The sequence below is a fragment of the Pygocentrus nattereri genome, chromosome 19 (genome assembly GCF_015220715.1).
Source record: "Pygocentrus nattereri isolate fPygNat1 chromosome 19, fPygNat1.pri, whole genome shotgun sequence".
Classification (NCBI taxonomy): domain Eukaryota; kingdom Metazoa; phylum Chordata; class Actinopteri; order Characiformes; family Serrasalmidae; genus Pygocentrus; species Pygocentrus nattereri.
In genome coordinates this window covers 18,679,491-18,704,903 of record NC_051229.1, presented here as the reverse complement: position 1 = coordinate 18,704,903, position 25,413 = coordinate 18,679,491, and the positions used below count along the sequence as shown (strand labels likewise).

The 25,413-nt window shown below is 41.6% G+C and overlaps 1 protein-coding gene across 1 annotated transcript in view; it reads right to left on the bottom strand.

Annotated features, from left to right (window-relative positions):
- LOC108444550 (CUGBP Elav-like family member 5) overlaps positions 1 to 25,117 on the bottom strand; it is a 225,685-nt gene extending 200,568 nt beyond the window's left edge. The window contains exons 1-2 of the mRNA XM_017725772.2: positions 24,665 to 25,117; positions 5,198 to 5,280 (exon numbers count right to left, since the gene is read on the bottom strand). Coding sequence (XP_017581261.2) covers positions 5,198 to 5,280; positions 24,665 to 25,103 — 522 coding nt within the window. The 5' untranslated portion in view covers positions 25,104 to 25,117. The remainder of the gene's footprint in view (positions 1 to 5,197; positions 5,281 to 24,664) is intronic.
- Positions 25,118 to 25,413: the final 296 nt, after the last annotated feature.

Sequence of the window (25,413 nt, the reverse complement as noted above, 5' to 3'; positions counted from 1 at the left end):
TCCTGCCGGCTTTCCCTCTCTCTTTCCCTCAGTTTATCCCATTGGTAAAGTCTGTATTTGACAATTGACCGCAAAAGCCTATAGATGCTTAGATGGTCATGTGTACATAAATAATAACCTCATATGTGACCATATATGTGCAGATACTTGTGAATGTGCAGAAAATAAAGTAACTGAATTGATTGATTGGTAGTAATATACACATTTTGATTAAGCTTATTTCATCCACTCCTATATTTAAAACAACACTCCAAATTATAGAACCACTTTGCCACGACAAAGTGCCATGACAAGGTAACGCATTCATCTACATATGGGCTGAAGCGTTAGCAAAACTAGAAAACAGCAGCTAAGTTAGCCTAAATTATTTTAGTGGCCATAACTATATAGTGAACAGTGCTTCATGCTATTACACTAGCCAGAACATTTTATTCGAACTTCATTTTATCTGCATCAGATAAAAATGAGCAATGTTGGCTTATAAACATCCAACCAATTTATTACATGTGTGCCAATGACTGGGGAGTGACTAAAACCCACACCCTGCCTTTTCAGGCCAGCCTAAGCCTTCCCTTCAGCAGCACATTAGTCTGGTATAGGAGCGCCTTCAGCCCTCCACCCAAAATAGGCTAACGAACCTAAAAATATGCCTCCCTTATGCTCCTTTTTTAGAGTGACCCACCCCAAATACACACACATGCACAGAAAAAAGTAGCACATATCCTTTTTTGCGTACTGAAAGGCAACCACCCTGTTCTAAAAGTGGGCTTCATTCATACAAACCACAAGAGAAATTGGGGCAAATTGGGCCTGCATTCCAATCAGAAAAAAATAACAACAATCACAATTATAAAACGTGGCAAACGATTCATCCATGCTCCGCCCACAAAGATTTTCTGTCCTAGCGGGTGTCGCAAGGTTGGACAAGCTGGATGGAGTGTTAGGATAGACTGGATGTAGCTTTTTTTTTGTCATGTAATAACATTAGCGTGGTAAATTTGCTTTCTAATTTAACAAGATTGGGTTAATTATAACTTCATAGCGCAACTCAGTCGTGTAGCATTTAAACCAGAAACCTAGTGTAGCTGCTCTAAACAAAGTGCATTACAATTGATGCATCCAAGACCCAATGAGAAAACTCACTGAACCTAATAAGAAACTAGTGCACTTCATCAAAATAATTAAATTATTCATACTTGGCGACTACAGTGTATGTTTACAGTTGATACAATATTTTGCTAATGTTCTATAAGAATCCAATGTGACAACACATCTGAGGGCGGAGCACGGCTAGGTTAATTCAGTACCACATAGACCTTAGGCATCTAAAGTGCCCGTCAGGGAAGCTAGAAGTGGAGAATGCAAAGCCAGTGCCGCACGAGACGCATTTACGTGGGGTCCGAGGGCACATGTGTAGGTCAGTAAAGGTTGCATGCATGTGTACTGGAGAGTCTATTTGCATGCCTATGGGTTTTGTGTGCCCTTGTGTGTGACCACAAGATTAATGGTCAAAACCCTTTACATAAATCTACCTTGTCCCTTTATAGAACAATTTATGCTCGTTTGCCCCTATCGTGCTCTTTCTCTCTCTTCCTCTCTCTCTCTCTCTCTCTCTCTCTCTCTCTCTCTCTCTCTCTCTCTCTCTCTCAGAGGCAGCTGGTGTGGTGGCAGGAATAGACCCTCCGGGAGTGTATGAACACACACCCTCATGCCTGCTTGTGACAGCACACCATGTGTACATGTCCTCACACAGCAGCCCAACACGCCCCCCACCACACTCTTGACACACACCTCCCCACCCGAATCACTAACATACAGTCCCCTGATAAAATACAAATGTGCAATCTTTAGATATGTGGCTCCTCAGCACTTTTTATGTTAAAGGAATGGTGTTCATGTGCAACTTTTTGATGTTTTGTAAAAAATTAAATTAACGTCATTTTTTATTTTTTCCATTCCACCTAAACTGTAGAGATGGCAATCAAGAAATGTTTGGTTTCTGAAGCTTGCTTCTTTAGCTTTGCACTGGAGTTATGAGGCTAATGTGGCTGATAACAATTCAAAGCTAATAGCTGCTAAATAGCATCACTTACACCCCACTGATAAATCATCACACATCATTTGCTGAGTTATTAAAGTCACACTTACGACTGTGAGATTCTTTGCTAAAATCATAATAACTAACATTACCCAGTGAGGACAAGAAAAAAAAAACATGCTAAAATATGGTGTCCATGGAGTTTTACTTACCATATCTTAGGTAGAAGGTCTGGCCCAATGTTTAGGTTTGAAAAGCAAAGTCAATATTATATTGATGAAGACAGCAATAGTAGATAATTCACTTATATCCTTGGAAGACACATCCTTCACCAACATTCACAAACATCAGATCCATCCACTTGCAATTAATGTTGCATGCAATTACACATTTTCACCAGAGAGGTCTCCAAATCCCCAATACCTATACAGTGTAGCTTTAAGTAGTAGCACATTTTCTTCATCAGGTTGCAATGAAATAAAGCAAAGTTTCACTCCACCCAGTCATTCGCAACTACATGCCATAATCATCATACACTTACCTCAAACCAGTTGGTATATAGTCTATATAACTACATAGATATTACTAACATACCGTAATAAAATCTATTAAAAATTTTATACATACGTATTTCACTAAAGACTTTGTTGGGATATTTCTCTCTTTTTGCTCTTCATGTGTAAAAATCCTTTTTGTCTACAGTTATTTTCCCATCTCACATCCTGCCATAATTCTAATGCAAATGCAAAATCCAAATTGGAAGCCTAGCATGGCATATAAAATCAATTTAATCTGTGTAAAGACAATCTTTGTGGAGTCTGTGAGCTCTCAGACTGAGATCTTCTCAGTCTGAACCCCAACAATTCATCAACTTTAAGTTTTCAGCATTCCCGAGGTAACAACTTATGTCTATGTATTTCTCCATGCTAAAGTCTGTTATTCAGTAACTTCACAGCAAACAATAGAAAATTGCTAAATTATTATTTTTAGTTTAAAAGAGTGAGGAATGGAGATATAGAATGGAAGCAATGGACATTAGGGGGTTACACAAAAATGGGATAAACTGAATGCAAAGCATACCATTCTATTGGCAATGCTTTTCTATTTATGAACAATGACAATGTGTAGCCTTTTAAAGATTCCAGCGAAAACATAAAGAAGCAAAACAAAATCAGGACAGGACATGACAGAAAACCTGACGGCCACTGTAGGTTCTACTACATGCTTGGAAAGGGAGGGGTGAAGGAGGGGTACTCAGTTGGTTGCAATCTGCAACCCCACCGCTAGATGCTACTAAATATTACACACTTCTCCTTTAATCAATTATATACATTTTTGAATAATGGAGTTCAATTGAGTAATCTTGAAAGCCTTGGGTTTGTACTCCTTTCGCTGCTGTAACTATGCAATTTCCTTTAGGATTAATAAAGTTTCTATCTGTCTACAAGGCAATATCAAACTTCTCCACATCAGCCTGGCACCGAGCGCTAGCTCCCTCTGAGCCGAAAGCAAAGGGCAGGGGCACATCATAACTCCATTAGTGGGAAAGACAGGGCGATATCTATCACAGCATATCCCCTGGCAGACGGCGTGCGAGCCATTACTTTAAAGAAACAGAAAACAAACACGCAAACAAATAAGTGACTAATGTGTTGAATGTCGTCTGTGATGGCTCCGGTCATTAGGGAGACACTCAGAGGAGGCTGATTCGATTGGACCATCATTTCTCTGAGTCCTCCTCATTCTTGGGCACAGGCCACAGTCTTAATGGAGGAACGAAGGCATCCCAGGACACAAAAAGGTTCCGAGTGGGGAGGTAATTCAGAAAAGTAATTCTACGCAGGCATTTTGGTGCCTGCAAGATATGCCTGTCATTGTCATGCTTGTGGAATCTGGTTGAAAAATGTATTTATTACATTTTATAAAAGTATACAAATATACAAATAGTACGAATATACAGTTAACATTCTAAAACAAAAACAAATTAAGGTGGACCACTGCTATTTGGAACTATTTCATGGTATCAACAATGTGTAGTCTTTATCAACATATAGGCTCTAACAATGTATGATGCTAACAACGTGTCTGCTCTTAATGTAAAAAATGTAGATTCTTTAACATATAGATTTCAACAATGTATATGCACATAGCAGTGATGCTAACAATCTAAAAGTAAATAATGCTAACAGTGATGCTAACAATGTATAGGCTCATAACGCTAACAGAGATGATAAAAGGCATGTAATGCTACAAGTGACGCTAACAATGTATGGGCTCATAACACCAACAGTGATGCAAACAATATATAAGCCCATAATAGTGATGCTAACAATATGTAGGCCTATCATGTTGACAGTGTAATGCTAAAAATGTATAGGCTCTTAATGCTAACAGCAACACAAACAATGTAGAGGCTTGTAATGCTAACAGTGATGCTACCAATGCATAGGCCCAAAACGCTAACAGAGATGCTAACAAAAGGCTCGTAATGCTAACAGTGATACTAACAATATATAGGCTCATAATACCAGCAGTCATGCAAGCAATATATAGGCCAATAACAGGGATGCTAACAATATGTAGGCCTATCTTGTTGACAGTGTAATGCTAAAAATGTATAGGCTCATAATGCTGACAGTGACATGGACAAAGTGTAGGCTTGTAAAGCTAGGCTGAAGAAAGCTATTAACTCAAGAGAGCTAAGTCTTAAAGCAGATGGGTAAATACTTACAAATATTTATAGTGGCACACGAATATGACATAAAATGCAATGTTAAACAAAAGCTAATAAGTTGTTCGTTATTAGAGACAGTCAATTAATGATGAAGATAGAATTGAACACAGATATTTTACAATATTCTGAGTTGTAGAAGCACAGTCACATCTACGGTTGAGCTGATTTACACATATATTTAGGCACAACAACGTCAGAACTGGATGTGTATACATTGCGTATGCTTCTTAAATGAGGCAGTTTAGTAATCTGCAGCTTTACATATCAATATTGTCTGTGTGTGTGATAGAAAGAGGCTGAAGTGGGAGTGGTTCTTATTCCCTGACTGCAAGCCTGTGTGAGTCACCAAAGAAAGCGAGAGTGTAAGTGTGAGAGAGAGAGAGTGAGAGAGAGAGAGAGAGAGACTGAGAGAGAGGAATACGTACCCCTGGCAGAGTTTTCTGTTCGTGCAGTGCATTCTGGGCTTTGATGGCTGACTCACGGGCGCAGTAGGTGAGGAACGCACAGCCTGGAGAACAGAGAGAGGATTAAAGCATCACTGCGTACGCCCACACGCTGCTGCCCACACACACACACACATGCACACAAGCTCATTCGCTCTGTCACTCATGTATACACGCAGTTCTGCACACATGATCTCTGTAGCCAAATTTATGTCAGGTTTTGTAAGTAAATTTAACTGAATAACTTACGTCCCAAAAAAATTGGTATGTGACTGAAGCTGCTTCAATGCGCTTGTATTTTTACCAATTCACGGTCACGTCTATTAACACACCTCTGAGGAAAATGGAGCAATGTTACAGAGTAATTAGAAGTAGGCCGTAGGGTATGCACGACTTTAGAGCCCACAGTGATGAAAGTTGAGTTGACGTTGTCTAATCGCTGATGATGTCACAAATAAAACCAGAGGAAAAAGAAATGCTTTGCAATAAGCGACTATAAAAATTCGACTTTCAAAATCTGTGACGAAGCCAAGTCCACAAGAAGAGTGTGATGTGACCTTTCCAATAAGCCCAGGAACCGGAGAGATCGAATCTCAAAGAATTGTATCTGACTTAGGCGCACCGCAGGCTGCCTTGGTCGGACCCTAGCCTGCGTAAAGTATGTTTTTTTGTTCTCCTTTAAAGGTACCATTTTGGAGATCTGAGGTTTGTTCAGACAGTAGCGACATGCAATTGTGCCCCCTCTCCAACACACACATACGTATTTTATGAGTTCAGACCATGCCTTCAACATGTGGTGGTAGTATGAGGGAGAACTGACTGAAGGAGAGGGAGAACTCTGAGAACTTGGGCTGGATATCTGGGCAGCTTCTGCCTGTAGTTAGAAGGCCAGATCCCCTCTCATAGCTGTAGTAGGACTGATGCAGGACTGAGGAATTGGGAGGAGATGGGGTGGCGGTGGGGATTGCGAACACTTTGTCACGGGAGCTAAAGGTGAGGATGTGAACTTATCGGCCGTTGGACTGAAAGAAGGAGCCATGCTCCTCCCCCAAACTTCAGTTATAATACACTGCTCAAAAAAATAAAGGGAACACTCAAATAACACATCCTAGATCTGAATGAATGAAATATTCTTATAGAATACTTTGTTCTGTACAAAGTTGAATGTGCTGACAACAAAATCACACAAAAATCAACCACACAATGGAAATCAAATTTATTAACCAATGGAGGCCTGGATTTGGAGTCACACACAAAATTAAAGTGGAAATACACACTACAGGCTGATCCAACTTTGATGTCATGTCCTTAAAACAAGTAAAAATGAGGCTCAGTATTGTGTGTGGCCTCCACGTGCCTGTATGACCTCCCTACAATGCCTGGGCGTTGAGGTGGTGGATGGTCTCCTGAGGGATCTCCTCCCAGACCTGGACTAAAGCATCCGCCAGCTCCTGGACAGTCTGTGGTGCAACGTGGCATTGGTGGATGGAGCGAGACATGATGTAGCAGATATGCTCAATCGGATTCAGGTCTGGGGAACGGGCGGGCCAGTCCATAGCTTCAATGCCTTCATCTTGCAGGAAATGCTGACACACTCCAGCCACAAGAGGTCTAGCATTGTCCTGCATTAGGAGGAACCCAGGGCCAACCACACCAGCATATGGTCTCACAAGGGGTCTGAGGATCTCATCTCGGTACCTAATGGCAGTCAGGCTACCTCTGGCGAGCACATGGCCCTACAAAGAAATGCCACCCCACACCATTACTGACCCACTGCCAAACCGGTCGTGCTGAAGGATGTTGCAGGCAGCAGATCGCTTTCCACGGCGTCTCCAGACTCTGTCACGTCCGTCACATGTGCTCAGTGTGAACCTGCTTTCATCTGTGAAGAGCACAGGGCGCCTGTGGTGAATTTGCCAATCCTGGTGTTCTCTGGCAAATGCCAAGCGTCCTGCATGGTGTTGAGCTGTGAGCACAACCCCCATCTGTGGACGTCAGGCCCTCATACCATCCTCATGGAGTCGGTTTCTAACCGTTTGTGCAGACACATGCACATTTGTGGCCTGCTGGAGGTCATTTTGCAGGGCTCTGGCAGTGCTCCACCTGTTCCTCCTTGCACAAAGGCGGAGGTAGCGGTCCTGCTGCTGGGTTGTTGCCCTCCTACGGCCTCCTCCACGTCTCCTAGTGTACTGGCCTGTCTCCTGGTAGTGCCTCCAGCCTCTGGACACTACGCTGACAAACACAGCAAACCTTCTTGTCACAGCTTGCATTGATGTGCCATCCTGAATGAGCTGCACTACCTGAGCCACTTGTGTGGGTTGTAGAGTCCGTCTCATGCTACCACGAGTGTGAAAGCACCACCAACATTCAAAAGTGACCAAAACATCAGCCAGAAAGCAGAAAGGTACTGAGAAGTGGTGTGTGGTCCCCACCTGCAGAACCACTACTTTATTGAGTGTGTCTTGCTAATTGCCAATAATTTCCACCTGTTGTCTATTCCATTTGCACAACAGCAGTGAAATTGATTGTCAATCAGAGTTGCTTCCTAAGTGCACAGTTTGATTTCACAGAAGTTTGATTTACTTGGAGTTATATTGTGTTGTTTAAGTGTTCCCTTTATTTTTTTGAGCAGTGTATAACTACAGGTATGCTCACATATGGACATACATATACACATATGTATATACACACACAAACACAAAGTCACATATACATGCATATATAATCACTAAAGATAGACAGTAACAGGTGTACATAATGATACATGCATATATATATTAACAAACAATCTGCATCTATGGACACATACAGCTTTCACTCTAATTATTTATTCATACATGAATGCACAAAAAAGATATTCATATGCCATCTTCTCTTCTAGCTCTACTTTAATTAGTCTAAAGCAAGGCAATGTTGTAAAGACTGTAAAAGCAAGGAGAGAGAGAGAGAGCAGAAAGTTGTAGAGAAGGAGAGAGAGAGTACAGGAGAGCAGGCAGTGAGTGAGGCGTAGTGTAATAGCAGGGAAGCAGCTTTGATGTTTGACTTTAATGTCACCAGCTCAGATCAAAGTGTTCCACAACGGCACAGTGCCGGTGAGAAAAACCCCTAACTCCACACACACACACCTAAAGAATGGGAGAAAATTGGAGAAATCCATGCATATCTATGCGTAAGTGTTGTGACTACGCTGTGATGCAAACTAATGCCTCTTCACTCCGTAAATAAAATGCTGTATGAAATGTCATTATGCCACATAATGATATTCAATCAAATAGAGTAGAGCATATATTCCCTAACCTCAAACAATGCAGTTGCAATTAATGTTGACATATTATCAGTCTGTACATCAAAAAAGAAAACTTTTTTTTTGCATGTATACACTGCCTGTCAACAGTCTGTCTACTTTATTCGCGAACAACAATGACTATAAATCAACAAAGTGAATTATCTATTATTGTCATCAGTGTAATATTCATGGTGAATTTGAGACCTAAACATGGAACTTTATTTTTGAGCCTGTGTACATAATGCTCATATGTAATTATGTGTGAAATCAGACCCCACACCTCTGCCTTTTAAATGATTATTTCAAGTTTTACATGGTAACTTCCAGAAACGCTCTCACTATATTTTCGCTTGTTTTTTCTTCTCCACAAAAACACCACTTCTTTCCATTTTAACAACAAAAAATCTTACAACATATCTTACATAGTATGAAAAAATGCCTGGAGGGGTTTTGCTAACATAAAACATCTATTTCCTAATGGGTTACTTTGGACAACTTGTCCAGGGTGTATTGTGCCTTCCACCCAATGACTGCTGGGATAGGCTCCAGTTACCCTGACGACCCAGAAGGATAAGTGACTTAGAAGGTGTGTGTGTGTGTGTGTGTGTGTGTGTATGTGTTACTTTGGGCATATTCTACAGCATCATGTTGATCAAAGTTATGAATTGTTATGTATCAACAGGTTTTCCTAAATAATGGCTTAACACTTTTCCAAACTGTTTTTTTTTCCTATTGAAAATAATTTGGGCCAAAGCATGTTTAGATAACTGAAAGGTTTTAGTGCTGACATCATAACAAGGGAATATAAGAGACTCTCATTAGTCCCACAATGGGGAACATTCAATTCCGCATTTAACCCATCCATGAAGTGAAACACCACATACACACTAGTGAGCGCACACACACACACACACACACACTAGGGGGCAGTGACCACACTTGCCCGGAAGGGTGGGCAGCCCTATCTACAGCGCCCGGGGAGCAGTTGGGGGTTAGGTGCCTTGTTCAAGGACACCTCAGTCACGTACTGTTGGCTCTGGGGATCGAACCGGTAACTTTCCGATCACAAGGCTCTCTCCAGCCCATGACTGCCCACAGCTAGCTATTATGTTAACTATAATGTGCAGCCTTTGCGAATATTCCCAAATACTGATTCCCAAATAAACCCACAAACTCATCAACATGTTAAAATGACAGCAGGGCAAAAATTTGGAGAGTGAGAGTTTTTCTCTCACCCCAAATGTAGTCGATCAGCCAAGAGGTGTTTGGTGTCTGAAGTTTGCTTTAGTTTTGCACTAAAGCTATGAGCCTTTCATTCATTATTATAATCCAGTGTAAAAAAAACACATAAGCCTCTTTGAGGTTACTTAATAACTTGAAGTGTGTGATGATTTGAAAAGCTTTGTGTCTCCCAACTTTTCATGGGCAGTATATGTCCCAATATGGGATGCTGAAGCTGTCCTGCTCCTTCATCCTGGATCTCAACGTCCTTCAGCAGCAACCAGTCAGAGGTCCGCTGGGTCTGCACTGATAGATCAGTCTTTAAAGAGCTTAGCTATTCCCTCAGGCTGCCCAAGCGCCTCCTTTGATCCCATGTCGCCGCCCCAAGGAGGTCACACCGACCTCAGGGGAGATATGGAACGGGGTTAGAGAGTGTGAAAGAAGACCTCCAGGACTGATGGCTACATTGATCAGAGCTGTCAATCAAGCCAGATTCTTCTGGCTCCTAGCTGGTTCCCCTGGAATCATACCTGATCCATATGATGAATGATCCATATTTGGACAGTATGGGGGGCAGTCTCTCAGAATTCAGGAGGCAGTCTTAAGCTGATGTGGAAGGGGTCAAGACCTTGATGACTTCTGTTCAACACCTTGGCCTCCCACAGATTCACTGTCAATGATTTCCAATGACCACTGCATACATTCATCAAGTTTGACGTTTTTATTGCTGCGTCCTGCTCTCTCTCTCACTCTGAGTGATCAGTGTTACAGACAATACTGTCTGTGACTGTCACACTGAACATGCTGCATCACGTCGTACAGCATCAGCAGAATGGTGCTACAGAATAACAGCAAGGAAAGCCCAAAAACACAAGGCTCAAGTTCATTTTATACAGGGTGAAAGGGGGCTAACAAAGTATGCAGATAAACAGGCAACAGTCTGTAATTGGAGAACTACAAAGTGCTTCTATCTCGTAAGTGGAGGTCTGAACAATTTTGGAAAAATATCTAATTGTGATTTTTCTGACCAGTTTTGTGATTAATTGAGGTATAAATTGAAGAATGGACTTTTACGGATATTTGAACACCTAACACAGTGTGCAGTCCTGCCAGTTATTGGTGGTCGTGATGTCACAGAAGCTGACTGTACAACTATAATACAAATGGCAAATCTTGCAGTTTTAAAACTGCACTCTTTTGCAATTTTGATATAAAAACGATCAATATTTCAGCCTTAAATGGGGCTGATAAAATAGGCAATGAGTGTAGGTAGTTTTATGAAGTGGCCGGTGGGTGTATGCATAATGTTGATACTGCTAAAATAGTAATACATTTTAGTGCTAAACTGATTTTATTATGTACTAATCACATACTATCACTATTCATTTCAGTCTGTCTTTTGTTCAAAAGGCAGGACATGTTTAAAGTTGAAATCTAGTGTCCAACTTCTTGAGGAGTCAGACTTTTAAAGTCATGTTCTGTATGTATGTGCAGTAGGCTGTGGAGAGCTGTAGACTGAGTGAGGCCGAGGGCAGTGGTCCTGGCGAGCGAGCGAGGTTTAGCAACCAAGCTAATGACTGCAAGGCCTTGAGCATGAACAGTGGGGCTGCAGGAGTCTATAGCAGTGTGTCAGTCAGAGATCAAAGGCAAACTGGCACAGACACTACTAACGGTAGCCAGAAAACACACACTCTTGCTCGCTCACTATCTCTCGCTCTCTCCCTACTATATCCATTTACTGAGGTTTTCTTTTCTGCTACATGGCTACTCTACATTCACACAATAACGTGGTCTGTGTCTCAGCAGTTTGGAGCAAATCCATGGTGTGTGTGTGTGTGTGTGTGTGTGTGTGTGTGCGTGTGTGTGTGTGTGATTTCTGCTGAGTGTTGCCCTGTACAGACAGTGTCCCTTCCTCTCCACAGCTCAGCACTAATACCCCATCTCTCTCTCTCTCTCTCTCTCTCTCTCTCTCTCTCTACACTGGCCTCATCCTTTCTGATTAGCTTCAGTATCTCCTTCCAAGGCTTCTCTTGCTCTGTATCCCAAAGAAGCCCAAGCTCAGTAACTCACCTTTTAAAACCCAAATTTACCCAATTTTGTTCTTTTCTCAAATGCAATCTGCAAAGACATGTTTGGTGTTTGAAGTTTTCTATTTCCTTTTTAAACGTGCGCTACGAGGCTAACGTAGATAACAAGAAGTAGAAGCTTATCTATGGTCCTCATTTACAAACCCAGTTCCAATAAGGTTGGTACAGCATGTGAATAGCAAAAAAAAAATGAAAAGCAGTATAAAGCCATATATATGAATCCACGTATGGATACCTATATGTAAACAATACAGTATGAAACAAGATATTTCATGTTTTATCTTATCAGCTATCAGCTACTGTTTTTTCTGAAATCAAAGCCTGCATTACTTTCCAAAAAAGTTGGGACAGGGTCAATTTGAGACAAGGAACATTGTTCAGTGTTCTGGAAACATTTTAAAAGAGGTGATGTATTTCATGCAATGGTGCATAACATTTCAAAATATTTCAAATTCAAGGAACTTTGAGGCATCTCTACGTATAAAAGCAAGGCCAAAAACCACACCCGAATGCCCCTGACCTTCGATCCCTCTGGCAGGCTCCGACAGAATTCAGACACATAGCCATTCCAAAACCAAAAACCAATACACTAAAATGGTAAGCATGAGTACAGTCCAAAAAACTGAGACAAATCAAACCAGAGATCACAACAATACTCAAAAGGCTAGGCAAAAAGACAAAGTCAAAAACAAAGCAAGGTTCATAGAGGAAATGGCAAACAGACAAGTAGAAGGCACAGTAAGGCTTTGGAAAACAAAGGCAATATTTCACAAAGAGCTAACCTAAAGCCTGGGCTTATGTGCTAAACTAACAAGAAACCGTAACAAGGAACAGGTGCAAAGAATCAATATTCAGGTGAGGCACAACAGTGTACAGTCATGTGAGGGGATCCTGAGATCATATCATCAGGCGTTGAGTTCTGCGAACTGGAGTCCAGAGGTTAAGAGGCGAAGGCAGCGGGAACGGAGGGAAGCGTGTCACCCTCAGATGGCACTGCATGCTTTTGTGTTGGATACAATCACATGAGTTTGGCAATACTTTGACAAACAGCTGTCAATAAACACTGTTCATCACTGCATCCATGAATGCATATTAAGACTTTATCATGCACAGTGAAATCTATATGTGAGCTCAGCTAAAATGAACTGTTGAACACTGGAAACAGGTATTGTGGTCTGACAAGTCCACCTTTCAGTTTATTTATGGAAATATTAGCCGTTATGTTCTTTGGGCCAAAGAAGTACAGGACCATCCACATTGTTACCAACATAAAGTTCAAAAGCCAGAGTCTGTGGGGTATATATTTAAGCATAAAGTCATTCAACACGTTACAGTAACATAGCTGTGTAATCAGAGAAAGCAGGTGCTTAACTGCCCTGCCTGTCTCCTATTAAAATGTGTGGCATCAGTGAAGGCCCCATACAGTTGCACAATTAAAGAATGGCAAAACATTCTGCATTTAAAATTCATCCAGTTGGTGTCTTGAGTCCTCAGACATTTATTAAGTGTTGTTAAAAAGAAAGGTCATGTTACCCAGCTGTAAACATGCTCATGTCCCATCTATTTGAAGTCTGATGTTTGTCTGTACTTTTGTCCAATTTCGTAGATAACAGCATATCATACACATGTCAAACACCTTTGACAGTGATTGTGGTTTGAGGTGTGCGATGATTTTGCATGTGGTTTGCAAAATGCTAACTTGTGGCAGACATGGTTTGCTTCATTGAAACAGCTTTGGATAGTAAAGAAACTGGATTGTACAAAGCAGCAAAGAAAGGAACTATTACATAAATGTACGTTTGTGGGCAATATGACAATATTTAGCTTTCTTGTGATAAATTATATTACGTGACCATATGCTTTTCTGACTACATAGTGCTATTGTTGGTATATAAATATAGAACACTGGCCAACTGCATGTTATATTACAAATCATAAATAGGCCTAAGATAAGACAATTCGTCATTAGTCCCACAACAGGGAAATAAATTGGAGCACAAGGTGTTTGAAAAGTAAGTGGGATTCAAATCCACGCCTCCAGCAGAGACTGTGACCTGAACGCAGCACCTTAGACCGCTCAGCCATCCTGCGAACTTCACAGACGGTTTCTAGGGTCACACGGTTGCAGTTAACACGTGTTGGATAAAAATGCCGCTCATGGTTTCTGCTAGCATTTTTTTAAACGTGACTTTATCGCACTTCAAAAAACGGAATATTGTAATGCATATCATGTATCATGAAAATGTCCTGGCTTATTGTGATATTTTGGCCCACCGCTATGTCAATATCAACTTTAAAAAGATCAGAAACCTTCTCACTGGTTCCCCTGTGCTGTGTCAGTAGTCCATACCACCATTTCAGCTGTGGTGAGAAGTGCTGTCATACTGAATTAGACACAAGCATATATTTCACAACCAAAAAAAGCAACATTCCCTACGTGTAGCAATCCTTAGAGATCAAACGCAAGCTGGTGAATCATTAAGCAAAGTTTTTGATGAACCACGGTGGCCCAGAGAGGGGCTTCTTTTCAAAAGCCTCCTCCCTCTCTCACTCATTGTTCCAACAACAATACTCGCCCGGCTCCTGTATAATTGCCTTGTAATGAGTGGCATTATATATGCAGTAGTCTAGCGGAACCTGTAAACCTTAATTAAGTCAGTCACATTCAAATCTGCCCAACCTTGGCCCTCCAAGCAAAGCTGTGTGTCAAGAGTGCACCGACCACCTCATGTAGAACTAATCACTCCCTCCTCCTCTCTCTCTCTCTCTCTCTCTCTCTCTCTCTCATACACACACTCACACACAGGGAATGGCACTAAATTTCTTTTAGAGAACGCACAAGAGGTTACCATGTTTATGCATTCAAAGTGCACACCTGGGCCCTCTTTCTATTCTTATAGCACAGTATAGCGGTAGCCACTGAGCGCTAAGGGAAAAGTACATGCAGAGGTAAACACCCTATGACAGCAGTCATCTGTATTGTTCTGTCACACAAAGATTTATGGAAGGGCCTGTTGAAAAAGGGGTAAAACCAGAAGTACAGTAGAAACAACCACATTAATATAATGCTATTACACTGAAAAAGTAATAGCATCAATGCATTACTTCTCTCAGTGTAAGCTAATATCCTTTCATTCTGAACAATGACAAATCCAAGCATCTGTTACATCTTGTACATGTAAAGTATTTACTAGAAACTAAATGCACTAATATTACATAATCATAGACAAAATCATATAAACTACTAGGATCTACCATAAGAAACACAGTATGGGGATTAAATAGGGAGTGATATAATTCAAAATCGAATTGTTCCTACAACCCCAATTCCAATGAAGTTGGGACGCTGTGTAAAACATAAACATAATAGAATACGATGATTTGCAAATCCTTTTCAACCTATATTCAAATGAATACTCTACAAAGACAAGATATTTAATGTTCAAACAGATAAACTTTATTGTTTTTTGCTAATATTCACTATATTGTACATACATTTGAATCTATATACTCTAACCTTGAATAGAAAAGAATTTGCCACTAGTAGCCTTAAATTTCACTTTCTGCCAAAGTCATGAAGATTAACTTATGTGGACTTCAATTCTGTGAATTAACAAACCTTGGAAGCATCAAACATACCACATTTTCTAAGCCGCTTATCCTTCTGGGTCATGTGGGGAGTTGGAGCCTATCCCAGCAGTCATTGGGCAGAAGGCCAGAAACACGCTGGACAGGTTGCCAGTCCATCAAAGGCCAGAGACACAGACATACAATCACATGTACCCTCAGACCTAAGGCCAATTGGACTGACTGCATGTCTTTGGTGGGAGGAAACTCACACAGGCATAGAGAGACCATGCAAACTTCACACAGAAAGGTGTGAGGGGTAGGCACTAACCATAATGCCACAATGCCAACCCTTGGGAATATCAGTCACTAAAAAAACAAGAGGGCGAGCTGTGCAAGCATTACTTCTAAAACTGCTCCACAGTCAGCATAGCGTTACTTTTGACTCTTTTTACTGAACTACACATCCCTCCAAAACCACTTAACATCACTTAACTGCCGGAGCTCTGACTTTCGTACCACCCCTGCAAAGAAAATGCGAGGTGCAAGGTGACACTCCAGTGTGACTGCAGCTTTAATTTGTCTAGAATTTTGTTCTTCAGTCTTTCATGTAGTTCTTAGCTGTGTTTCCAAATGCACCTCATTAGTTCTTCTGAGTCTCTTCTTTAGCTGTCTTTCTTTGTTGAGGTCTGCTTGATGGATTTAATGCATTTGTCTTGTCTGCCTGTCTTGTGAACTCTTGAAATTCACCCAATGAAGCTACTAACGTGGCCAGTTTTGGGAACAAAAAAACTAATACTACTGAAAGTTCTTTGACTCTTATTGGTGAGCTAAGCCAACTCACCTGGCTCTCTGAAAACAGCCAGAAGGCCCATCACTAAATGACGTAATAAGGAGTGTTGTTACTGCAGTCTGTAGCTTATTGAATGAGGCACAACGCAAGACAGCAATAATGGCACAGTAACAAAAACAGTCTGTTTAATTCTAAAGGCTAAAAAGACATTTGAAAATGGTCATGCATCAATCCGGACTATTTTGAGTACAAAAACCAAGTAAAATATGGGCCCTTATGTGGGATGAGGGCCCACTATGTGGGGTGGCTGGGGCACGGTTTCTGAAGACTTCTGTTGGGCCTGTAAGTTCTTTTGGGCACTCAGCTGTTCAGCTGGTATCTGGCCCGTATCAAACTCAAATCAATACTGCACTGTGGGGAAAGACGCGATAGTTATCACCTGTTCTCATCATTTCCCATTAAAATCCCCAACCCCCCTTTCGATAACACCTCCACCACCACCTCCTCCTAGCCCAAGCAGGAAAGTGGGGAACAGGGGAACAGAAAGATAGAAGAAGTGAAAGGAGAGAGAAAGAGAAAGATGGAGAGAGACAGAGTGTGTGTGAGAGAGAATGAGAGACAGAAGGAGAGAGGAAGGAAGAATGAACATAAAATGGAAATAAAATGATCACTGTGTAGGGGGGCTGAAGGTCTATAAAACCTTCTATATCATTTTACCTCCAGCAAAGTGAGCCAAAACAGTGGGTGCTACACAATCATATCGAAATATTCTCATTCTAATAACTACATTAGAATTATGAACAGCCCCAAAATATACCCATAGGGACTGCCATTATGAACGGTTCTATTAGCAATTGTTCATAACCCTTAGAAGCTACAGTTATCGCTGCTGGTTTAATTTTATATTGATTATTTCTCACTCTTATCTTATCACTTTGAGAAATATTGAAAGTGGGGATTCAACAGTCAATAGCATGTTCAATTCAACAATCAATAGCATGTTTGAATGTAGAAGAGGAGATATTTTATTCTGATTTAAATTTGCCCATTTTTGCAACATTTGTCATTTATGCATCAGAACAAAGGGAAAAAGTCAGATGTGTGGATTCAAACCTCCTCTACGGAATTTAAACGGAATGTAAATGCAATTACCTTATTCACTATGTGATTAAATATGTAATTACATAAGTACTTGTGAATAGTGTAGCAAAAACCAGGCCTGAAAATGGGTTGGAACCATTCCGGGAGTAAAAGTCAGGATGGCGTCAGGGGAAGTAATGACCGAGCTACCTAGCCTAATGTCATCCATTCACTGCGTGGTGGATATTTAAATATAGGAAAACCTGACTGAAAAAACCCTGGCATTTCTGGACCTTCCAGCTAAGTAGACCACATCACATATGAGCAAGATAGTTTAGTACTTTCGTCAAAATAGTTCATTTTGACATTTTGAAGAATCTTGAAGGAAAGTTCCATTATTCTTAAGATGTTTTATATGATTCTGTTAATTTACCTTTTAGAAAACGTACCTCTTAGTTCGGTTATGTAAGTTTCCTTTTCCAGACTGTTCTGGAAGTGGGTTAAAGCACTAAGGTTTAAGTTGTGATTCAACTGATTTATTTGCAACAGTCAATCAATCATACTTTTGCTTTTAAACATTCAGAATTTATGAGTTTTTGTTCTTTAGCTTTAGCAAAATGGGCAGAAACCCTGATGTAAAGTCAAGCTTCTAAGAAAAAACAGTCAAACTTTCAGCTCTTGACTAAAAAAAATGTCATATATTGTTGCTGTCCAAAACATAAAAAAAATTGAAGTACTCGTGATTTAAAGGAGAGGGCTAAAAAATGTTCTTAATTTTACGTAAACTAACATAAAGAGATTAAAGTCATTTGGAGAATTTTTATTGGATTATTCATCCCAAATAACACAATGTATAAGATCTGCTGTGTTCAAATGATGTACAAAATATAGAGATGCAGTGACAGTTCAGTGCAGAAAATGTAATAGATCCACACATTTATTGGCTGATTAAAAAATCATAAGGTATTCCCCCCCCCCAAAAGAGAGTAGTATTACCCCAGTTCCACCCTTTTAGCCCTAGAGCAAAAAAATGCAATTTAAAAAAAATGTAATAACTCCCAACTAAATGAATTCACTTTAATATTTATTTAACATGTATTAAATATGTAAAAATGAATACTGAAATAACAAAAAACAGAAAAAACAAACATATACTGAGCTAAAATAAAATAAATATAGTATATACTTAGAATAAAACATACTAGAAAATACTAAAAACAATACTAAAAAAAAACACACAATGTCAAACTTGGCTTCAAGCCTAGCTAACAGGCACTGATGAATGTGCCTTTGAAAAGAGGCTGTTTAATGAAAAAGCTTGCCATGTAATTTGGTGTGTGTGCAAACTGACTCACACTGGACATCAAAATCACCATGTATTTCAACATCTGTGGAAAAAGACGGGTTAAATATGTATTTCAAATTACACTCTTTGTTAAGTAGATCATTTTATCCTATATTTGGACTCACTAGAGCTGGCTGGTATAAGCCATGGGGAAACCTGGGAAGGTTAAAGGTATCTGGTTGAAACTCTGAAGAGCTGAAGAGCCACTACAATGTGTTTTCTTTATAAAAAATAAAATATAAGAAATACTAGAATGAAAATCTAATGCATGGTCATTTACAGGCTGAACACACACTCCTATATGGTCCAACTCTACTGTGCTGTTGAACCTGTGTGGGTCGGATTGCATGTGCCTATGCATAAATGTAGTGAGGTATGTGCAACCTTGTGCATGTGAATGAGCGCAAGCCACCTCTCTGCTCTCGTCACCATCTATCTGCCACATTTCATCTTTCATGAGGGAGCCCTGTTGCTTATTACAATATTTACAAGCAGCTGTATGAAGGCCTGAGCGCTCCATTACTTCTGCGTGATGGACACACGCCGGCTCTCTACTCTATCGGCCACTACCTGAGTGCTGAACGCTGTGCTAATGCGAGATTACGTAATGAATTAAAGATAGATGCTGTTGGATATGAGGATGAGGTGTTAAAAGCCAAACGCTCTTTAAGGGGTGGAAAGAGAGAGGAACAGAAAGAGAGGAAAGGGAAGAAAGAGAGAGTCAGGAGAGAGAGAGAGAGAGAGAGAGAGAGAGAGAGAGAGAGAGAGAGAACGGTGAGTTAATGATGAAACATAGTAAACCAGGTCTATAAAAGGAAAAATAACTGCTGCTGTTTTAGGTTCTTCAGCAATTCGCACAAACGTGCCGCTTACGTTTGTTCATCACTCTCTAACACTCTTCTCCATGCACAAAACCTATATTCTGTATTCCTGCCAACAATAGGAGGTTTAATGTGCAGGCTTACCAGGGCTTTTATTGTATTTTATTTATCTGATGTTACCCTATTAACCTGATCACTCATGTACACCAATCTCTGTGACTGTTGATTGGTCAATTTATTCAACACAACAGCTCTGATGCTGACTGGCGGCTGCATACAACTTAGTGTTGTAACAGTAGTGTTATGAACTTTGCACGATATATGAAAGCAGAGCTCAACAATGAAATGCTCAAAAAGAAAAAAAGTGCAAAAGAAGATTTTGATGAAAAAGAATCCCAAAATAATTTTTGGTGTTTTTTAGTTCACTGTTGTTACAGCTGCCCCACCAGTTTGCTCCTATAGCCCAGATGCAATGTTAACAGTAAGGCCAATTTATAGAAATACATCTACACATTTCTAAAGATCACCTGCGATTGGCTGCTTCCAAAGCTAGCAAGAATGTGGGAGAACAACCCGAAGAGAAGCAGCCGAAGAGACAGATAAATCATGGAATCCAAAGAAAGTGAGACTGGTGAACATATTCTTGAAAGCGCAAACACTTTGGAAAAAATGCACTAGCCAATGTTTATGAGGAGAAAACGACTAACTTTAATGAGCAGTCGAACTGTAATGTTTAACTTATTCTACCTAAATGACGATGCTGAAGTCAGTTTTCTGAATTTTCCCATTCCACCTTAAAAGAGGCAGCAGTTACAGCAGTAGCCTCAGGCGCCAGAATGTAACTGCTGCATCATTTAAGGTGTAACTGAAAAATTCAACCAAGATGCTGGTGAATAAGACGTGTAGTGTGTGTGTTGTGGCACTACTTTGTTAGAGTGTAGTGCGCATTGATATGTAAGATTTTATTCACCTCTCTAAAAATAGCTCCAGCACAGTTATGAGTAACATGCTCAGATGCTCCCGCGTGTAATTTGGTTAATCACTAAATTCTTTAAACAATAATCCAACAGATGTTTTTGTGTTTGCAACACTACAGTGTGAATTCCCAAAGTTGCATGTTTATTTTAAACTGGATTACATCATGTTATCTTGGTGACGCTTCAATACTGTAACTACACATAACAAACATCGGAGAAAATCTTCGTTTTGTATTGCTGAAGAAAAAAGGGAATACTGGCTGAAATATCAGACATGTCCGATTTTTTAATCCTGAAATATCAAAAGCCGTATCAATCTTAAAATTCTATATCAGGCTCTAGTATATACATCTAGTATATACATTACATCTAGTATATACATTCTGCTGATTGCTTTCTGTTTGACTACCTCTATCCGCGTTTAATACATCATGTGTAACTTGTGCTGTGTTGCTTAATATTTATTTTATGGATTTTTAACAGAGCATCTTTCAAAGGCAACAGGCAATGTGGCATTAGGAGTCTTGCCCAAGAACTCTTGGAAAAAAAATGGAATGATTATACAAGCCCTTCGAGCTTTGAGTATAGCTCAGCTTGAGCAGCCATCCTTCAAGGCGCTTGGAAGACGAGCATTTACACTGTGCTCCGTACTGGCACGAACTCCCACTGGCTGTGCATACAGCAGAGTCTCTTGCTGTCTTCAAACGCAGACTGAAGACATATCTCTTTATACAGCACTTAAATGAGCACTGAATTAAGTATTGATTGTAATGTATTGTACTTATGTATTATATTTTATTGCACTGTTCTGTGGTCATTTACGACATTTGGCTGACGCTCTTATCCAGAGCGACTTACACTTTTTTACACAGGTAGGCCAAGGTGGAAGGTGTTAGGAGTCTTGCCCAAGGACCCTTATTGGTATAGTGTAGGGTGCTTGCCCTGGTGGGGGATTGAACCCCAGTCTACAGCATAGAAGGCAAAGGTGTTAACCACTACACTAACCAACCACAACTCTTCCTTTATTTCTGGGTATCAACAGGGACTTTTTTGTTTCCGGCAGTATCCGAGCTCAGGACTAGCTTTCTCTCTAACCTATTGGTAACTAGCTGAGATAATTTCTCTAGATAGACAAAGCACTTCTGGTAAGTCGCTCTGGACAAGAGCATCTGCTAAATAATGTAAATGTAAATGTAAATTATACATGCGTCAGTCAGTGCATGCACAAGGAAAAATGGGGCCCTCAATGTTAGGTTCTAATTTCTAACCAAAACTTCAATATGAGATTGATAAAATTATGTACATTTTCTCATATATAAACAAGACATTAACTATCAACATACTTTCCTTATAATACCTCCTAAATGTTTAAACAGTTAAAGGGGAGTGAATACAAGCCAGAATTACATAAATATTCCGCCGTCCCCCTGTGGCCTATGCTATCTCTCAGCACACACATACACAGTGTCATTCTCTGTAACTAACCCCTCTCACTATTACTGCATTGATTTTGTATTCTTTAATCTACTGTAACATGCTGTCTCCAAACTGTAAATCAATGTGATTTCAACACTAACGCAGCCATAGTGGAACAATTAAGCAGGGAGACAGGAGGCAACACACAGCAGCAGTGTGAGCGCGACAGAGAGAGAGAGTGAGAGGGTGAAGCAGATGTCCTGCATTGATTCAGTCAGCCTATCTAGTCCAACTACAGGTACACACCATTTATCACACGCGTATACATACATGCGAGTGTGTAAGACAGCTGAAAAAGTCACTGGGAAAAGAGAGAGAGAGAGAATAAGAAAAGAAGAGGAAAACGAAAAAGAGAGACTGAAAGAGAAGAGAGAGTAAGAGAGGGAGAATACGGGAGAGGGTGAGAGAGAGAAAGAAAAAATATAAGAGCGTAAGATAGAAAATGAGAGAGGTGAAAGAGAAAGTGAGAGCGATAAGACTATTTAGAGAGAATAGAAGACAGATAAACAAGAGAAAGGGGTAAAGATAAGGAAGAGAAAGAAAGAAAGAAAGAAAGAAAGAAAGAAAGAAAGAAAGAAAGAAAGAAAGAAAGGGGTGAGAGAGAGGAAGGCATGAGAGGGAAAATAAAGGAGTAAGAGAAAAAATAAAAGAGAATAGAGAGAAAGAAAGAAAGAAAGAAAGAAAGAAAGAAAGAAAGAAAGAAAGAAAGAAAGAAAGAAAGAAAGAAAGAAGAGAAAAGAGAGGAGAAAGGAAAAGTGAGAGACAGAATAAAAAGAGAGACAAGAGAGAGAGGTAGAGATAAAGAAGACAAAGAGAGTGAGTGGGAGAAAATAAACGAGAAAGGGAGAGAATAAGAAAGTGGAGAGGGAGAAAGAGGAGGGAATGAGAGGGAGAATAAAAGAGAGTAAAAGAAAGAATAAGAGAGATTAAATAAGAGAGAGGAGAAAGGGAAAGTAAGAAAAAGAGAACCAGTAGAAAGAGACGAGAGAGAACCGAAAGACAAACGAAAGAGGAAAGAGACAGAAAGTGAGAGAATGAGAGAACGTACAAAACAGAATGAGAGGAGAGAGAGAGAGAGAGAGAGAGAGAGAGAGAGAGAGAGATAGAGAGAGAGAGAGATAGAGAGAGAGTAAGTGAGAGATGAAAGAGAATAAGAGATGAGAAAGTGTGAGAGAGAGAGAAAAGAGCAAGAGATAATAAGGGAGAGAGAATAAGACACGAGGAAGTGAGAGACAGAGAGAGGATGAGTGTATTTCGGTATATTTCCCTTAAACGGTCACTGTTAGGTGGTCGTAGTAGTAAGCTCGCCTCATCACGTGATCATGACGTGTTAAAGTAATTCTCCAGCATTTTTCACCCTGATCTCTCTCTGCCGCATCTGTAGCTCACAGCTCACCACCGTTTCACTGCACTCAGTACAGAGCAGAAAACCTGCTCAAACTCGCTTAAATTAGAAGCCGATCGAGCCTCTTCAGCACCTGCTCACTGCACTCTTCTGTATCTGAGCTCTGAACAACAGGTTCTCTGATTGACTCTTAGGGACACTAATATCCTTGTACTTAGAAAGGAGCTGAAATTGCATCGACTCACAGCAGCCAGATGCTGAAGCTTTACCTGCTCAGTGGCTTCTACTATACACGTGCTTCAAGTCAGTGGTGTTTGTGCTCTTCTCTAAGCGGGGGGGGGGGGTTTGGGGGTCACTGTGTGATGACTGACCACTATAGAACAGGCTAAAACGCTGGACTGCTCCTTTACTATATATAACTATGTAACTGACATATCAACAGGAGCATGCCAGCAGGTTCCAGCAAGAACCTGAAAGCAGAACATTCAGTCAAGTCAAAAAAATCCACTGTATGGACGGAGGTGCTGTTGTTTAATAGTCGTGCGTCACTATTATTGGACGCAGCTTTCTCCCTCCATCACTGCCTTCCACGCATCTAACGGCGCCACTGCCTTGAACAGTCTCCACAAATCCAACGCTTTCAGTTTCTAACTATTCACCAAAAAAACAACTAAAACGTCATTTTATGTTGCGTCCTGTGCCATAACCTTGACCAATACGCGTTAACCGACGTGTTTATGCGCCTGTGGGGCGCCAGGCTTCTCGCTTTCTTACAGAGGAAACGTAAATAAACGAGCCGTCTTTCTTTTTTCCCTTTAAAAAAAACCTCGCACGAGCGCCATTGTCTCGTGCGGCGCGCGCGCGCGACGCAACAGCGTCTCGCTCTCCTACTAAACAAAGTGCTCCGTCCTGCTGAAGAACGACGGCGAGCAGATACAAGACGGTGGTGGAAGCGGCGGAGGTGGGGGGCGGGGGCTGGGGGGATTGTGAGGGGGTCCTAAATCATATGCATTATGTGCGCGCGGGGCTGCCCTACTTCCGCGAGCGCAAACGCACACCGTGCAAAATGTGCGAGTGGGAGTGACCAGCTCGCTGTCAGCTCGCGACCCCGTTGCCCGGACGGCGCTCACTGCCCTTTAAAACGGGCGAAGCCGAGCAGAAGCGCCGGGTCCGTCATCAGCGGGATCCAAACGACATCGCAGATCAATACACGCACAAAAACCAGGTCGCGAGCCCGACGTGCGGATAAGTGCGCGAGAGATGAGAAACAGAGCTCGTGTCCGAAATGAGGCGGAGAGCAACAGTCCGTCGGACATGTGGGAAACAGTCGTGCGACAAAAATGACGTCCAGATGCGTTGAAGCATCGTTAATAACGCTACTATCAAATTGCCCCCCCACCCGCCCCCCAAAAAAGTGTCGTGATAATGAAGGATCTAAAGCCCCTCTTTACCTTTGTGCATGCCGGTGTAGCGGTCCTTCAGAACGGTGAGCTCGTGGATTTTCCCAAACTGCTCGAACAGGGGCTTGAGGTCCTTCTCCTCGAGGTTGCGCGGGATCTGTCCTATGAAAAGCTTGATGGCGTCCTGGTCTTTCATGGTGCCGCCGTCCGCGTGTATGGAAACGGCCTCGGAGCCGCTCATGGGTTTGGCGAACGTGATCTGGGCGTACTGGGGCTGCTGCGGGACGACGAGCGCTGGCGGCTGGCTCGGTGCTGCCCCCGGTCCGCTGAGGAGCGCGCTGGCGTGGGCAGGCTGGGGCTGAGGCGGAGGCGGCGGCGGAGGAGGCTGGTGCTGCTGCTGCTGCTGCCTTCTCGCTTCAGTCTGGGTGAATCTGGCCATTCTGAGCGGAGCGGCGCGGAGAGCAGGCAGGCGGGATAATAATAACAACATACACACACACACACACACACACACACACACACACACACACACACGCGCGCGCGCGCATACACACGCGAGGACGCGCACGCGCGCAAGCCTATACGCACACGCACGCACGCGCGCGCGCACCGACAGAGTAAAAGCGCTCAGCTGGAAACGCGGGGGGGCTCACTTTCTATTCGACACATGTCACGCTCGGAGGCCGTACCTGATGAGGAGGGTGATGGCTGGGGGGGTGGGGTGGGGGGTTGGTGTTGGTGTTGGGGGGGCAGTGTGAGAGAAGTTCGTTCAGGATGCTCAAGTGTAGCTCTCTTGCGCC